Raw genomic sequence first — 18,946 nt, 5'->3', positions numbered from 1 at the left:
TACAATATTCCTTATGCACCAAAACAAGCAATATAGTGATGCAACAAACTTTGAGAAATTTAAGAAAAAAGATGAACACGTTTCTATACCTAAAAACTATATGTGTACACTATGTAAATTTTAGCAGTATTTATGTTTGATATTTTTAAAAATGCTAGAACATTGAAAACATTATGAGAACATTAGAAAAGACTTAACATTACTGTCGAATATTCTTCAAAACTCAAAGTTTATTGAATTTTGAGCAATAATATTCCGTATTTTTCGAATTTTACATAAATATGTATTAATATTATAAATTTTTTAATATATTTCATCTTAAAATATTACAATATTTTTAATTTTTTATAAAAATTTTAAGCTTTTCATATTCTCCGATTTTTTTGACGATTTTTTAAAACCAAAATGACGATTATTTAAAAATTTATCGGGAAATTGACGATTTTTTCAAAAATTCATCTGGCAGCCCTGCTCGTGACGCCTCTGTATACCCTGTGCAACCATCATTATCAATTTTATTTGTTTGGCAAAAGTATAGCAAAATAAGTATGTTACTCTTATTCTCTTTGTACTCACTCAAACAACCTATGTTTGAGAAAATAACAATATCAACTTGTACCAGAACTACTCAACTACTCATCAATACGCACTCACAGTAGTAGACACTACAAAACTTGTGCAAACAGTTGTAACTGTGCACGTCTTTAATGCACAATCAGTACGTATGACGAAATTCGTCGTACGTTACGAACTGTGCGATAGGTTTATTTCTATTTCATACGGAGACGAACGACGAATAAATTGGTTTAGAGTGACCGTATTTCATTTTACATTTTTTGTTTCTTCTAAATAAAGCTACATTTCGTTTAAAGAAATGTTTTTTCTTATTTTTATGGTAAATAAATTAATTTAACACAATTTTTATTAACATTGTTTTCCTTCAATATTCAAAATAAAATATTTTTAATGAATTTTTGAAATTAAATAATGTTTGATTTAGAAATATGGTCACCCCTTTCAGATTTGAAAATTAATAAATAAATACAATTTCGTGCAATTTGTTTGTATTTTAAATAAAAAATATTATTTAATAGTGAAATTATGTCGAGAAAGTGCCGCGAGATTAAAAGAAATATCAGAGATTTGAAAATAATTCGTAGTGCGTAAAAGTTTATTGTGTTTTAAGTGACGAATTTACGCAACCAATTTTCGTAGTGATGAACGAAATTCGTAGTTCGTCCCAATTGTGCGTATACCATAATTTAATTAATAGAAAACAATTAAGACCGGGTTTTTGAGTTTGCAATCAAATGGCAATTAATAATTAGATTAGTTGATCTAAAAATAAATTTAATCCAATGTTAATACCATTTGATGTTTTTGAGTACAAGATTAAACTTCGCAGTGTTGCCATACAAAACAACAGAAAATGTCACTGTTTGTTATCAAAACAATGCATATTTTATAAAAAAGAAGAAGATAATTGTAAATTTAATATGAAAATTAATGAAAACTTAAATTAAAAACAAAAAAATGTATTTTGAAGTGTCCATAATTTATACTAATCAATAAATAGAACATTTTAATGTTTATATTTATAAAAATTTTATTAATTTTTTTGCATCAGCTGTTTACACTTTTGCATTTCGTGCTTAAGATTAAACCACCTCCATTGGGCGCTTAAACTTGCAAACAAAATTAACTAATTGAGTACTCAAAAACATCTTTCGAGGATTAATTTTAATTTAATCGCTAATCTTTCACCTAAAGATTGGCCCTAAGAGTGCTAAATTACACCAGAAAAAATGGGTTTTGCGGCGGAATTTTACATAGCAAAATGAAAATTAGCACACAGCTTCTTAATATTATAAATAAGGGAGGTCAAAGTTACCAAAATCAATTTTTTGCAAATATCTCTCTTATAATTTCTATAAAAATCGACTTTTCTACATTTCGCTCAAAGATAAATATTGCATATCATTAGATGTTTTTGAGCAATATTGTTCCATTACAATGATATTTTTAAATCTTTATATCTTTCAAACCGATATAGTTTATGACATAATTTTTTCTGTAATGTTAGCAAAATAAACATAATCACCCTTTATTACACGTTTTATATCAAAATCGCTCTCTGACGAACATTGCATTGTTCGTCTAACTAAAAGTTACTCTTCGTTATTGCGAATATAATTTGAAAACAATTACTGAACATAATCTACGTAATCAGAAGATTCTAATATTAATGTATGAGATAGCTATTTTAGTTTTTTGAAAATTAAAAAAAAAGTTGATTTTAACAAAATTTTGTAGGAACGCGTAAACTATGTCCACCAATTTGTTTTCAATTACTTTTTTAAAACATGCGACCAGTTGTAATTTTTTGATCGACATATTTTGCACTATTGGCTTTAGAGAGATTTTGAAAAAAATAAAGCTGTTTCACAGTTAATGACTGGAAGAAACTTTTACACGAAATCTTTATTAGTGTTACAAAAGTTGATACATATTTTCAAATAGCAAACAGCTAAGAAAAATAGAAAAGATATAGAAAATTTGATTCTCTACAATACTTGTGACAAAAACAAACCCGTAGGATACATAATATGCGAGATATATTATATACTTATTATTATGTACAAAGAGCAAAAAAATTTACTTTGACTATAATCCCTATATTTTAGTTTTAAAAATCGTAAATATTTAAAGATTTTAAAATATATACTTGAATATTTAAATGAAAGTTCTAAAAAGTGTATTTTTTTATTTAAATGTAAAAAAAATAAATTAAAAAAGAGAAAATATTCATAGATTCAATTTTTATTTTTATGCACTATGATTCAGACGACCACTTTTTTTGTTATTACATTAAATATATTCGTATTAACTTAAATGTGAATTTTTATCCTCATTAGATGGCGTAAACCGTATTTGGGGTTATAAATGGAAAACCCTTCAAGCGGCATTTTCAAAACTCAAGTTTTAATGATGAAACACAACGGGGGCATAGCGCCTTTTTCCATACAAATTGGCATTTATTGAAGTCGTAGAATGCGCTTGTGAAAATAGATTTTATTTTATTTTATTTTGAGATCGTTTATTTTTATGCTCACATTTTTAGGTACTCATTCTCTCAACTGCGATCCCATACTTTCAAAATATTTTCATACATTTTATAAACAAAACCATATAAATAGGCAACGAAAAATAAAATGTCGTTTGACAACGTTTTTGCTTGAAGTTACAGTCTTGTTCTGTTTCATGATTTAAACTTTTAAAGATTTTGTTAAGCTAATTTTAAAATTTTAAGAAGATATCCATGTAACTTATGGAAAACAAACAAGTAAGAGTGTTATATTCGGCAATGCCGAATCTTATATACCCACCATCAAACCTCGTTTGACTAGAATGAAACTTACTTATGTCGAACTTCATCTATATACTCGTATTTTTTAGGCCAGTTATAAGCGTTAAAGTAATTTTCTGAAGGGGACCTTATATAGGGGGTAGGGTCAATTATGGGTCGATCCTAATATAATTTGGTAGACAGAATTTGGTTCGTATTAAATTTGTTTGTGTCGAATTTCATCGCTACACTCGTATTTTTAAGCCATTAATGAGCGTTGCAGTCATTTTCTAAAGGGGACCTTATATGGGTGGTAGGGTCAATCATGGACCGATCCTCATAAAATTTTTAAGATAGATTTTGACTCGTATGAAATTTACTTATGTCGAATTTCATCTATATACTAGTATTTTTAAGCCAGTAATGAGCGTTAAAGTCATTTTCTGAAGGGGACCTTATATGAGGGTAGGGTCAATTATGAACCGATCCTCATAAAATTTTGCATAATGATTTTGGATCATAAAAAACTTCCTTATGTCGAATTTTATCGCTATATTCGTATTTTTAAACAAGTTATGGCTGTTAAAGCTGCTTTTCGAGGGGCCACTTGTATGGGGGCTATCAGAAAATGTGGACCGATATTGCCCATTTTCAATACCAAACAAACCTTACCTGTTAGAAATATTTATGTGAAATTTCAACCCTCTAGCTCTTTCCATTGGGACTCTATCGTGTTTTCAACAGACAGACAGACGGACGGACGGACAGACATGGCTAGATCGACTTAGAATTTAATGAGAACCCAGAATATATATACTTTTGTGGGTCTATCTATGACCAATATTTCGATGTGTTACAAACGGAATGACAAAATCAATATACCCCCCATCTTTTTTGATGGTGGGTATAAAAAGGCAATATAATAGTAAAGAAATTAGGTCGATATCTTTAAAAAGATAAGCGGTACCTTTACTGTTACAGGCTTTATTCTTTATTGTTATGTATTTTATAAAAAGCTTTTCAGAATATAAAATATAAATTCAATATAATAGGAAAAATACATCTGTACCGCAATTCAGTAACTTTTTAACTACAAAATTTTGTCGTTTCGTAAGTTAACAATAATTGTCGTTATGTGGTATTCTGAATTACATTTCACCGATTTTTTTGTTAAACATAACGAAAAGTATTGGCAATGTAACGACAAATAAAAAGTTCACGTTAATAATTTTATATTTTAAAAATATTTCAAAACAAAACTTTGACATTCTCATATTTTTCCGATCTTTGTCGTTAAAATATTCTAAGGTCGTTAAAAAGTTACTGAATTGAAAATTCGTTAATATTTATCGTTACTTTACGATATCGGCAGTTAAAATTAAAAAATTACAGAATTGCGGTATTGAAGTTTTAGTAAAATCGAATAATGTTAACCCATAAACTGTGAAGTTCAAACTCAAGCTATGCAATATTAGGAAATGTTCTTAAAACCACAGTGAAATATTACTTTGTTTTCACCCGATTTAAATGAAACTTAGGAAAAATATATAACGAAGACCCGTATATGTGATGTCATCGGAAAAATCGTAACTAACCCTTAAACGTAAATGTATTTTTATAATTTTATAAAATGTACGTAATGTATGAACAAATATTCGATGCCATTTTGCGTGAAAATGGTGGATGAGAGAGAAAAACAGATATCAGATTCGGTTTCAGCAGCTGAAAATTCTTTAAAATCTGCTAAATTGGTTTCTAAAGTTTTCACAAACCTTTATTTCGTTGGCCTGTGTAATAAACTAAAAAATAACGAAAAGTTATTTTTCCCAAAATCGAATTTTTCCCGAAAATTGAATGTTTCCGACTATTAGCTTCTTAAAGTTTCATACTGGGAAAAAGTCGGACTTATGTATATGAAGTTGGTGGTGGTAAAGATTTAAGAAAAAATTATTTAAAAAAATCTGTATTTGGAATTACATTTTAATTTTTTTATGAAAAGATCAACTTGTTATTAAAGAGTAATTTAATGTTGATAGAAACCAGAAGTAGTTAACATTCCTGGGTAGAATATTTGCAGAAGTGATAGACCAAGACCGGTTAGAGCTGGTGGTATGGTTTTACTTATATCAAAGAATATTAAATATTAAATATAGAGTCGTTTTTAAATCTGAGAATTTTGGTGTATCAGAGGCTATATTTGTTGAAGTTTTTGTACAGGGAGTAAAAATTTTATTAGGTGTTAATTATTTACCATATGGCAATATACAGGCATTTGAAAAATCAGTCGAAGAAATTCTTACCCGGTATTCTAACATTTGTATTATGGGTGATTTTAATATGAATATGTTTTGTACCAGAAAGTCAAGTTTAGTTCGTCAAATGTGCCATAGATTGAATTTAGTATGCCAACACCTTCAGCTCCAACACATTACGATGTCGATAGAAATTCAACATCTCTTATAGATTATTTTTTATTGAGTTCGTCTCTCACAGTTTCTACATCTGGTCAGATGCAATATCCTGGTGTATAACGCCATTCAATGATTTTTATAGCTCTTAATATTCCATGTTTTTCTTCACAGCAATATGTAACTTATTTGAATTATAAAGCCCTTAGTATGGATTTATTGGAACAAACCTATCGTTCTTTAGATTTTAGTGGAATGTACTTAACATCCCTGGTTCCATTTGTAAGACGTAAGGTTGCAACTAAGGCTGATTGTTGGTTCAAATCCCCGGAAATTGTATATCACATCTCAATGCGTGATATAACGTATAAACATTATCTTATGAATAAAAATTGAGAAAATTGGTTTATTTATTGTGAGCATAGAAATCGTGCAAAAAGCGTAATAAGAGCAGCAAAAAGGAGGGCTCACTCAAGTATTTTTAAAGATCTTAATCCAAAATAGATGTGGAATTATTTGAGAGGTAATGGTTGTCTGTAGACAGAAGACCGTCTTATCTCTGCTAATGTTGATGAAGTCAACAATTATTTTATCTCTTGTCAGACAAATGATATTCCCAACCATTTAAATTCGTTAGAAAATACTTTAGAAGGTGGATTTTCATTTCGTTGTGTAAATCTAAATGAGTTGTATAAAGCGTTTAAGAAAATAAATTCCAATGCAGCAGGCCATGACGGTTTACCGTTAAAATTTGTTAAAATAATCTTTCCCCTTATATCTTCTCATTTTCTTCATTTAATAAATACTATCATTATGACGTCTGTTTTCCCAGATTATTGGAAGAAGGGTAGAGTAGTTCCAATAAAAAAGGAAGGTAGTTCTGATTCTTTTGATAATTTGTGTCCGATATATGTCTTATCAATTTTTTCAAAAGTTTTTGAGCATATAATAAAAGATCAAATGATTTCTCATCTTGATGAAAACTCCCTACTTCATTACTCACTGTCGGGTTTTAGATGTGGGTGTAGCACAACAACACTTCTTATTGGTATGACTGACTCTGTCAGAAAATATTTGGATAGTGGTAGGTTTAGGTTTAGGTTTACACAGGTAGCCAATTTCGGCTTTACTTGGGTCCATGTTGATCCCTTTGTAAAAATACCTGTAAGAAGAAGAAAAGAGAAGAGAGGGAGAGATAGAGGAGAGTGAAAGAACAGAGACATTTGCAGAGAGAAGAAGATGATGAGAAATGAGAAAGCCAGGGCAGCTGCCGTGGATGAGTAGTGTGAGTAATAGGATTCACACCCATTTTGACAAATTAATGAACTCTAGAAGACGTTCTAATTGAATGTTTGACAATTCGGTTAGATCACCAAAATAGGTCGATCCAAGCGTCTGAAAACGGGCCTCCGCCAAAGCAGGACAATCGCAGAGAAGATGAGTAATAGTCTCTTCTTCATCCTCATTTTGACAACTCCTACAGTAGTCGTTGAACGGGAGACCAATGCGCCTAGCATGGTTCCCAAATTTACAGTGGCCAGTGATTATTGATATCAGCCTACTTAACTGCGGTCTTTGGAGACCAAGAAGATATTTAGACCTTTGAGGATCCATTTGTGGCCACAGTGCTCTACATGTTGAGCACGTGTGTTCACGCGACCATTTGTCGCGAGCGATGCAGAGGCATTTTTCACTGATTTGCCTCTCAACTGCAAGTAGTGGTATACCGCAGAACTGATCAATATCCATTCTGCTAAGCATAGTGCCAGCTCTTGCCAATGTGTCAGCAATACCGTTGCCATACGAATTCCCATGTCCCTTTACCCAGATTAGGGTGATGTTCGAATGTCTCGCCATCTCATTGAGAGACGTCCGGCATTCATGGACAATTTTGGATGTGGAGAACACACCAGTTAGGGATTTAATAGCAGCTTGACTATCAGTATAAATTCTGATATCCCTATTAGATATCCGATAGTACCTTAGCCAATTTACCGCCCTCCTTATCGCCGATATTTCAGCCTGAAGGATACTACATTCATCATTAAGTCGAAAGGAGATTTTCGTTCCAAATTCCTCAATGAAAATGCCACCACCAACTCCTTTCGTCGTCTTGGATCCGTCTGTATACACTCGGAAGCAATTATTCGGCGGAAGGAGAGATTCCTCATACTCCGAAGATATATGATATTGGAACTTTCTCACTAGAGATGGTACTGGAATACAATAATCAACAATGTACTGATTATCCGGTATAAGATCTATGATCCTAGCATGGCCTATGGAGCATTGTTTCCATTTGCCAGTTACACTCAATCTGGCCGCAGTTGACATAGCCAATTTCCTTGCAAGGAGATCGACCGAGAGCCAGTTGAGCATAGTGAACAGCGCCTTCGAAGGAGTTGTTCTGAGAGCGCCTGTTATAAGAAGCGCAGTTGATCTCATTACTTTTTCCAGTTGTTGTCTGAGTGAAGCCTTTTCAAGCGCGTGCCACCATACAACAACCCCATATAGCATAATAGGTTTAATAACTGCCTCAAAGAGCCAGTGAACATTCTTTGGATTTATGCCCCAGCATGTTCCTATAGCCTTCCTACAAACATATAGTGCCGTAATGGCTTTAGATGCCCTAGAGAGTACATTTGTACTCCAAGATAGTCTCTTATCTAGGATAACGCCAAGATATTTAGCGCTGTCCGAGAGTTTTAATACTTCGCCGTTAAGGCAAGGAAGAGGAAATAAAGGAATCTTGTATTTGCTAGAGAATAGCACAAGTTCCGTTTTACTAGGATTTACACTAAGACCACATTCGACACTCCACGAGCTAATGATCTTTAGTGCTTGTTCTAGCCTTTGGGATATGGTTTCAAGGTGATCGCCTGATACCGCAACAGCGACGTCATCAGCATAGGCGACTGTTTTATAGCCAAGAGAGTCAAGTTTTACCAGAATATCATTTATGGCCATGTTCCATAAGAGTGGTGATAGTACTCCCCCTTGTGGAGTACCTCTTAAAGCTTTACTAGAGATTACTGTATCTCCTAAGGAGGATTCAATGATCCTATTTGAGAGAAGACTCTCGACAAATCCCACAACTGACCTACCAAACCCAGCCCGAGATAGAGATTGGCAGATAGATGCAGGATTGACGTTATTAAAAGCGCCTTCTATATCAAGAAAGGCAACCAGTGAATAATTTCCATACCTCATGGATTTTTCAATATGACCAACGAGAGTATGAAGAGCCGTCTCAACAGATTTGCCCTTCGTGTATGCATGTTGAGAGGCAGAGAGAAAGGATTTATCTATCGAGGTCCTAATGTGGATATCGATTATCCTTTCCAATGTTTTCAGCATAAATGATGCCAGACATATTGGTCTGTAATCTTTTGCCTTAGTGTGTGAAGTTTTTCCCCCCTTGGGAATAAAAATCACATTACACTTGGTCCATTGAGTAGGAATGTATGACCAAGAGAGACAGGCTGTGTATAAGTTCCGCAGCCAAGGAACTACAAGATCTATATTGTGTTGAAGATCTGCAGGAATAATACCATCAGGGCCGGGCGCTTTGTAAGGATCAAAGCTTTTAATTGCCCAACGGATAATGTCATCTTCAATAGGCACGTGTGTTACAGTCCGCATTGAAGTTGGAGAGAAATTAGTCAAATCACTAATTGGAATACAACCAGGAAAGTGAGTACTAAGGAGAAGCTCTAAAGTCTCCTGACTACCTGAAGTCCAGCTCCCATCCATTTTCTGTATATAGCTAGGAACAGAAGGGGACTTTGACAAAATTTTACGGAGACGACTGGTTTCGGAAGAGCTTTCAATATTGCTACAGAAAACCCTCCACGAGTTCCGCTTCGCATTCCGAACCAGATTTTTAAACTTATTAACGTTTGCCTTATAAAGGGACCAGTTACCTGATCTCTTAGCCTCGTTAAAAGAACGGCGGCATGTCCTGGATAGTGGTAAGAATGTAGTTCTTCTTTCAGTGGATCTGTCAAAAGCGTTTGACAGAGTGATACACTCTAAACTTGTTGAAAAATTGTATATCTAATTTAGTATTTCATTACTGGCCTGCGAACTTATATGCTCATATTTAAGAGGTAGAAGTCAATTTGTTTCTATTGGCAATTCTGTTTCTTCAGATCTCCCGATATCTAGTGGTGTTCCGCAAGGTTCAGTTGTTGGTCCGTTGTTGTTCATGATTTACATGAATGACCTTTTTAATGTCTGAATGGACTATCCTGCCAGCAATACGTTTATGCTGATGATGTTCAGTTTATTTGCTATGCTGATAAAAACTTTTTAGACGTCTTGCAAGTAGGTGTAAATTTTGTAATTAGTGAAGTACTGTCTTGGGCCTCTGATAATGGATTTACTGTAAATCCAAGAAAAACAAGTATGATTGGTTTTGATTCACAAAACATGATAATTACCCTTGATGGTATGAGAGTAGATTTTGTTAATAGAATGAAGTGTCTTTTGGTTTTTATTGATGATCGGCTTAACTTTTGATCACATATTGATCACGTTTCATCTAAAATATCTTTTTTGCTGAAAAGGTTATATTCTTTGGATCTATACTTTCCTTTGTGGATAAAAATTCGCCTTGCTAAAACCTTTCTAATGCTTCACATTCTTTACTGTGTTGAGGTATTTAGTGGCACTACTAATGTAGAATTTAAAAGAGTTGTTAAAATATTTAATAGAATAGTGAGATTTGTATATAGACCAAGACTACGTCCCCATATTTCTCCTTATGTATTACAATTTCTTGGGTGTTCGTTTCAAAATTATATTAATATCAGGATTTTACTGTTCTTTTATAAAATTATGGTAAATGGCTTTCCTGAATATATTGTAGATAATATTAATTTCAATTATTACAGCGGAAACCCACATTTATTATATCCCCGGTTTCATTCAAATACATATATATAATAATTCATTTCAGATTAGAATGTCGAGGATGTGGAATGACCTGCCTAGGGATTTGAAGCTTTTCTCGGCTTCGCCGCTCGGTTTTAGGCGAAAGCTTGAAAAATATGTTATTGACCATGATCTTCGATTGGTGCATTTGTAATTACCACTCGAATTTTCTCTTTCAACTTGTATTCATTTCTAATATAAAAGGAATATAACCATTTAGACAATTTAATATTATCATAAAATTTTTTTATTGTTTATTACTATTTTATTTTTATTATTTTTTATTATATGTTTAACACTTTCTCTAAAAATGTGTTATAATTATTGTTGTAGTAGCTTTTTATAACTATATATGGCCTAAAAGGCTCGGTTATAATAAATGAAGAAATAAAAAAAAATCATATTCTGTATCTCCGAAGTGGCCTTTCGAACCATAGTGCATTGTTGAAAATCTACATACATTCTTTGTTATTCCTGAATTTTGAATAAAGGTTTTTTTGTCTATAAATAAAATTTATCACATAAATACGATCATATGCTCTTTATTTCGACGAATCAGTATTATACTTATGTATAACTATACATATTTAAAAATTGTATTGCAACACAAAGATATATAAATAACTATAATTATATATTTAATATACAAATAAAATTACTGACAACCTACATAAAACACGGTTACATTAAAAAATTAATTTTCATTTTTTTCTATACATTCATATTAATTTATTTTTAGTATGTGTATTCATATTGTAAGTATTACTCGTTCAAAAAGCAACATGTTATGGCTATGGCCGATAGTACAATTAAGACATGCTATAGAGTTTCTAAAGTAAGTACATAAATGTACAAAAGTATTACCGAATGGAACAATTATTTCATCCGTGTTTTCTGTTTCTACAGACTTGATATACATATTTTATTACAATATTATTTAACAACCACAAAAATTAAAACGATTTGTAAATACGAGTTCATATTCTACGAGTAAGAACCTTACTAAAAATTACTTATTTATCTTAATTTAAATAGAGAAATAATATTAATATCGCCGTTTGCTAGAAATCATATTAAAATTAATAAATTTCTGTTTTATAATTTTTTAAATACATTTTTACATTTGCGATAAGTATTTGTATTTGTGGTTATTTGAAACATACAATAGTACAATATTATAACGCAAATGTATTATTACATTCATCTATCCACTCTCATCGGCTTTTATAAACTCTATCTACGGCGGAAGAAATAACTTACGATAATATAGGGCACGACAGCGCCAAAATAAAGACAGAATAGCTCGCCAACATCCCTCAAAAATGAATAAATATACATACATAGAATTGAATATATTTTTCAATTAGACAGCAAGTATAAATGCAGATGTTTTTGTGTATGTAAAATTAAAATAATAACTAAGTATTTCTTAAACATATGAATAACAAGGTTAATAAGTGAGTGAAGATATACCCTCAATTGTTAATGTATAGTTATTTATGTATATTTAGTTAAGTGTTTTCCAGATGTTTAAATAGTCTTAAATAAATTAATATAATATTCCTAAACTAATAAGTATATGCTGTTTCTATATTTACCTTTTTAGTTGGTATTTGGGGCACTTGAAGATGATATTGATCTTCGCAATATTGGCGTAATAGATGAATACCTTCAGTTCGATTATTAGCATAACGCGATTCCCATGCATCTAATAAACGATTGTAGTACCGAGGTGCTTCAGTATATTTTAAATATTTGTAAGTGTCTATGGTAGGGAAAATCCGTTCCAATGGTGAACATCGTGCCAATTCGTCTTCAGCAATTACGAGGCATCGTACATCATCCGGCGTTAAATGTTCCAAAATACCATTAACGTACTTTTGAAAGAAAAAAATGAAATAGAGTTTATTTTTTATTATAAAAAAGTGGGTTTGAAAGTGGTATAAGTCCATTTGAGATATAAAAATTTTATTAAAAACAAAGGGATTTATAGCATTTTCAAAATAAACATTCTCTTTTTATTGATATTATTTGAATTTATAAAAATATCATGTTTTCTAACAGAAATATGTAAACAGGATAATAAAATAATGGCTCAACCAAAACCTTAGTTGTTTCTATAAATTTTATCAATCTCTCCATTGAGGAACTGCAGCTAATAATAGGTATTATTTTTAATTGAAAATCAAAATTTAAATAAAGACAGATTTTCATTCTTTTCTCGATTGGCAATTGCACAAAAATATAAAATATGATATAATTTATTTATTTATATATAAATACCTCATCACGATCCTCCATACTTTTACGGGTGAAAGTATTATGCTTGATTTTTTCAGCTCGCGATAAATAATTAATATACATCCGTTTATCGTAACATATAGGTCCTGGCGGCAATGACATTTCCATAGCAATTTCTCTTTGTCGCTCGATAGGAATTTTAGGTGGTATCTAAAAATATATTTTTATAACTTTTAACTATTATACACATACATATATATTACGATACATACTCGCATATGTACGTACATATGAAATAAATTCTTACATTATATAAAGCTGTATTTAAAACACTTTGGACAAGTGGAGCTTTTACATGTGAATCTAGTGGTAGCTCAGAATGCAATGACGGTGAAATATTTACTTCTAATAGCCAAGGAACTAAATCCGCATCTAAGAGAACATCAAAACCAAATAGCTCAAAGCAACTGTACTTTGACTCGACATTCGCTCTTATCATATTGTTAATTGAATTTTCGCCAGCTAAAATTGTACGCAGTACTAAACTTTTTAAAGCTGACCACAACAGATCCGTACGAACACCACGACTTCCCAAATATGTCCACAACGATTTTATCGTCCACTTGTGGCCATGGCAGGCGTTGACATCTTCATTCTTAGAATAGTTAGATGAAAATTTGTTTATGCTATAATTGGTTAAATGCATACAACGGTCGTTTAATGTATCTGATTTGTCACTATATTTAACTGCAATAAAAATTAAATATATCAAAAAATCAAAAAATAATCCAAGAGAAAAAATTTAAATAAAATAAAAATTTACAATTGAAAAAAGAGAAAAAAAGAAAAATTAACAGAATCAATGTCAAAAAAAAAAAAAAAAAAAAAAAATAATAATTTACAAAAAATAACAAAAGCAAGTAATAGTCTAAAATTTAGTTTCTTTTTAAACATATGAGTGTGAATAGATAAAAAAATTTTCATAAATATGGCCTTAAATCTCATGGATCTTGTGTTTCTTCAGGCTTCCTAGGATATCGGGTATGTTCTCACTCAGGGAATAATCAAGAATCTCTTCCAATGATTTATCAATTCTCGAAATAGGGCAATCCACTAGCAAGTGGGGAATAGAAAGGTCTACATCACAAGAGAAGCATTTTGGTGGATCAGTTTTCTCATAATAAAACCTTGTGTTATATACAGCCTTTCCAACTCTCATACGTGCCAGTAAAATACACTGGCTTCTGGTTAAATGAATGTTGTATTTGGGTCTGTTAAAGCGTTGGCCACGGATTGCGTTACAGGGATTCGATAAAACTTAGGGAAAGCATGGTATTTCAGTTATACTAGGTAGGTTTATAGTCTCCTTGGCAGCAATATCTGCGCATTTATTCCCTTGAATACCAATGTGTGAAGGTATCCAAATAAGAGTAATGTTGCAATTTCCGCCATGACATAGTACATTTTCAAAAGACTTATTATGATTACCCAAGAGTGCTCTAGTGGCACTAAGACTATCTGTGCAAATCAAAGTTTCCTTCGCAAGTTCAATGGAGTATTCTATAGCACTTTTGATTGCCGCCATTTCAGCTGTAAAAATACCAGTGAAATCAGGTAAACGTTCCCGGCGAATGACGTCAAACTGAGATGATGAAATTTGTCTTACAATTGCATAGGATGTTTTACCATTCATATAAGAACCATCCGTAAAAAGTACAGTTTCAGGAGCGTATACCGAAATTTTCTCCGCCAACATTTTCCTGAAACACATTGGATTCATGGAGTCCTTATTATATACACTGAGACTGTCATCAATGTTAATATAAACGCCAGTGTTATTCGTGATGATTGGTCTCTGTGGTATAGAAACTTCATTTCTTTCCAATAGGGATAACACGTTCCCAATAGAGCATGGTATATATATACATGGTATAATATACCTCCAAAAAAGTTCATGAAGTCCATCGGATTTTATAGTTATACCCCTTGCAGCAATTCCAACGGAGCTTTTTTCTAAAAGAGATTGGAAATCTAAAAATTTTGCCTCATTTCTTAGTGACTGAATAGGTGTAGGTCTTAGTAAGCCAGATGCAGTTCTAAAACAGGTGTTATGTTGGGTGTTGATTTTAGAAATATTCCTCTTTGAAGTCCATCCATAAATTGTTATCCCATGCAAAAGTACTCCTGTGGTCAAAGATCTACATATATTCAACGAAGTTTCCATATGGGGCCCCTTATTACGGGAGCAAATAAGTTTCAGTAAGTTGTTCACCTTACTCAACTTGGTCTTCAGAAAATTTACGTGAGTATTCCATAGCATGTTCTTAGTAAAGTATATACCCAATATTCGCATTTGATCAGATATATGCAGGTCACATCCATTTAAGTGTATTTCATTTGAAACGCAGTATCGCTTTCTACATACATGGAGAATCTCAGTTTTTTCAATGGGGATAACAGCTCCCCTACTCTTTGCCCAGTTTTGAATTTCCCGATCCAACATTTCCAAGTTTTGCCGGACCGTTTCGGATTCACCAGATACAATAGCAAAAATATTATCAGCATATATCCCAAAGTGGTCAATTCCAGGTAGATTTTCAATGGCCTTCGATAATGAGTTGGCATAAATTGTGAAAAGGACTACAGATAGTGGAGATCCCTGAGGAACCCCGTTATCCAAAGGCCGTGTTGTAGAGAAAAAACCATCAACTCTGACCGCTACTTTGCGGTTTTGAAGAAAAGATTTTATAAGCCTTAAAATTTCCCTAGGCATACCCCATTCATTCAGTTCGAGTATAATGTAAGTTGCCACTACGCGGTCAAAAGCCTTCTCAATGTCCTCTGAGAGTACTAAACTATGTTTGCCATTTTTAAGGTTGCCACGTAAAGTTTCCTCTAGATTATGACATAAGGTATGCACACCGTGTCTGGGTATGAAAGCGTGTTGTGTTGTAGATATATTCTCACGTGCAAAATTCCAAAAACGTTTAGACATAATTTTCTCAAAAATCTTAGAGAGTACCGGTAGTAGAGAGATGGGTCGATAGCCTTCCAGTTGGTTGGGGTTCTTGCCTGGTTTTGGGATTGGTGATAGAATGGCTGTTTTCCAATCATGCGGATACACACTGCTGATCAAAATGTTGTTGTACAGATCACAAAGGCGTTGTTTCAGATTATCTGGTGCGTTTTTAACCATGGAATAAGTAATTTTGTCACGGGCAGGTGATGATACCTTTAAAGTCCTCAAGACATGATTCAGTTCAGAAATATCAATCGCTCGTATCATAATCGCGTAGCGGACACTGGATTGTGGTAATACATCAATATCGAGATTCATCTTCCCATCAACAATATCAGGGTCGAAAACTTGATCTGAACTGAGCGAACACCAATACTGAGCAAATTTCTCAGCAATCATCTCCGGGTGAGTAATATTATCATCGTCAACACATATGGTGGGAAAGTTATAAGTACCATCAGATCTTAAATTATTTACCTTTTTCCATAGAAAACGAATATCCATTACAGGGTTCAGAGAATTGAGAAAATGTTCCCATGTAAGCCTTTTCGCATTTTTACTCTCCTTTTTGACCATTGCACATGACCTTTTGTATTCCAAGCAATTATCTTTATTACGATGTCTTTTGAATAGTTCCCAAGCTTGCTGCCTCAAACGTATTAGTTTTGAAATTTTAGAGTTAAACCAAACGGGGTTATTCTTGTTTGGCGGTTTACGGCTGAGGGGAATTGCCTCATTCGCTGCTTTTCTTAATATTCGTTTGATCTGTGAAGCTTCCTTATTAATATTATCCGATCTTACAGACTGTTCAGTTATCTGAGTTGCTTTGGTGTTAAAAAGTGGCCAGTCCGCGTTTCCATCAAGGAAACGGGGAGAGAATTTTCTTCTGTGTTGATATTGTTGGAAATTCTGATCGGAAAATGGTCACCAGCTTCTGGCAATGATAGACAAGACCAAGATAATCCAGGGGCAAAATCAGCACTACACATGGAGACATCCACAGCAGTGAGAGTATTTCTGGTGTTCAGCAAAGTCGGTGCACCATCATTTAAGACTATTAACCCATTATCATCGGCGAAGGTCTCCCACATTCTCCCGTCAGGAGAATTGGTACTTGAACCCCATAAAATATTCTGTGCGTTGAAATCGCCTAATAGTAAGTGGTGAATATTTGCAGTAAAACGTATGTCATTTATAGAGGAAGTAGTCAATCTTGAAGTATGCTCCTTATAAATATTTATAATCTGCAATTTTAAACCACAGCTTATAATTACCGATTGGAACAACAAATCATCAGTTGATGTAGAGTGCTCTACTACATTTATACCATTCTTAATAAATAGAGCAATACCAGATTTTGCGTAAGTATATTCCTTGTTATGATGAAAAATCTTATATCCAGGAAGGTGTAGCAAGTGTAAAGTTTTATCAATTATATGAGCTTCTTGAAGTGCAATAATATTCGGTTTATATATAGCAACAAGTCTTTCCAAAGCATATTTGTTATTTATATACCCTTGAATATTCCATTGGAGAAGATTTATGCTAAAGCCATTATTCATGAAAAATTATTTATTCTTTACCTTTGAAGGTAATGTTTTCCTCAAAGTGTTCGGTGTTATGATGGTATTCAACTGGGGGAATTTCTTATATAATTGTGAACACGGAGTTGTTTCATTACCAGAATTATCCTTATTTGATCTTGGTGGGGTGTTTAAACCCAAGCCCTCATTTATATCTCTTATAACCATCTCCTCAGTAATGTTCTCATCGATTGGCATATTACTAATTTCCATATCATCTGTCGTATAATCGTCAAAAATGTCATCACTAACATGTGACCCAAATTGTAAATTGTCGTTACTAATATTTGAGTTATTTGTCTCAGAGGTGTGTGAAAAATTTAAAGATGTGTGGTCGAGCGTTTGCGATTGAGTTTCTTGTTGAAATATTTGAGAAGAAATAGTAGTTGAGTTTGCCGGTGTTATGTTGTTGTTTTCTGGTTGTTGAGTTGAGTTCTCTTCTGGTGTTATGTTGTTGTTTTCTTGTTGTTGTGTTGAGTTATTTTCTTTTTTTCGTTTGTCGTTTTGTTTACAGTTGATACTTGTTTGGTTTTGTCCTCTAGTTGAGCCGTTGATTGTTTTGTTGTGATTTTGTCTTGTACTATGACTAGCTGTTTTTTGTCCTGAACAGGTGTATGTTGATCTTTGAAAGTTGCGTTTTCCGTAGATTTGCCATTTAAAACTTGTGCATATGTGATCTTCTTTGAAGTCTTTGGGGGAATAGGTTTGAGTGTGTTGATATTGGGGTTTTCGTTATAAATTTGCCAGGCTTCTCGAATACTGCATTTTCTGGTTATACGCAAGTAGTTCACTGACTTATGTTTCCAAAAAGTTGGGCAGTTCTGATCGTAAGAGGTGTGATCCTCTGTTTGGCAGTTGATACAGAATTTACGTGAACATAAGGTGTTGGGAAACCACATTCCTTACAATGTTCAATTAAGCGGCATCGTTTCTTTGTGTGTCCAAGCTTTTGGCAGTTCATACAACGCATAGGGTTTGGAATATATTCCTCAACAGCGATTCTTTCCCATCCAAGTTTCAGTGTGTCAGGTCTATGATATAAATCAAAAGTTAGAATAGCAGCACCTGTAGCAATATCGATGTTTTTTTCCTTTCTTGTTATTTTCCGAATCTCAATGACCTTCTGATCCCTAAGACATTCACTTAGTTCTTGCTCAGAAATGTTTATTATTTTTCTGGAGTATATACGACCCTGGATTGTATTCAGTGTTTTGTGCAAGGTGATCTTAACGGGAATAGTATCAATAAAAGATGCTCTGAGAAATTTTTCTGCTATTTTATTGTCAGCTACTTTAATTAACAGATCGCCACTTTTCATTTCAGTGACATTCATTCGTTCGCGTGAGATGAAATTTAGTCCCCTCTCGACTTGAAATACGTTGTAGGATGATAGAGGTAAATCTCCGTGTTTTCA

General features: G+C 32.9%; 1 protein-coding gene across 8 annotated transcripts in view; it reads right to left on the bottom strand.

Moving 5' to 3' along the window:
- Positions 1-18,946, bottom strand: part of LOC119602676 (tubulin polyglutamylase TTLL4) — a 70,259-nt gene that overhangs the window by 29,401 nt on the left and 21,912 nt on the right. For all 8 annotated transcript variants that reach the window (XR_005231361.1, XR_005231362.1, XR_005231364.1 and 5 more), the window contains 3 exons: positions 13,238-13,677; positions 12,973-13,140; positions 12,288-12,566 (listed from right to left, as the gene is read on the bottom strand). Coding sequence is in view for 4 of the 8 variants with exons in the window: in XM_037954318.1 (XP_037810246.1) it covers positions 12,288-12,566; positions 12,973-13,140; positions 13,238-13,677 (887 nt within the window). In the remaining 4 variants the exon portion in view is untranslated. The remainder of the gene's footprint in view (positions 1-12,287; positions 12,567-12,972; positions 13,141-13,237; positions 13,678-18,946) is intronic.

This window comes from Lucilia sericata, unplaced genomic scaffold (genome assembly GCF_015586225.1).
Source record: "Lucilia sericata isolate MDLA Ls3-8-SP2 unplaced genomic scaffold, ASM1558622v1 Contig000009F_arrow, whole genome shotgun sequence".
NCBI classification, from domain to species: Eukaryota; Metazoa; Arthropoda; class Insecta; order Diptera; family Calliphoridae; genus Lucilia; species Lucilia sericata.
The sequence above is the reverse complement of the archived record's forward strand: the minus strand, read 5'-3'. Positions and strand labels throughout refer to the sequence as shown.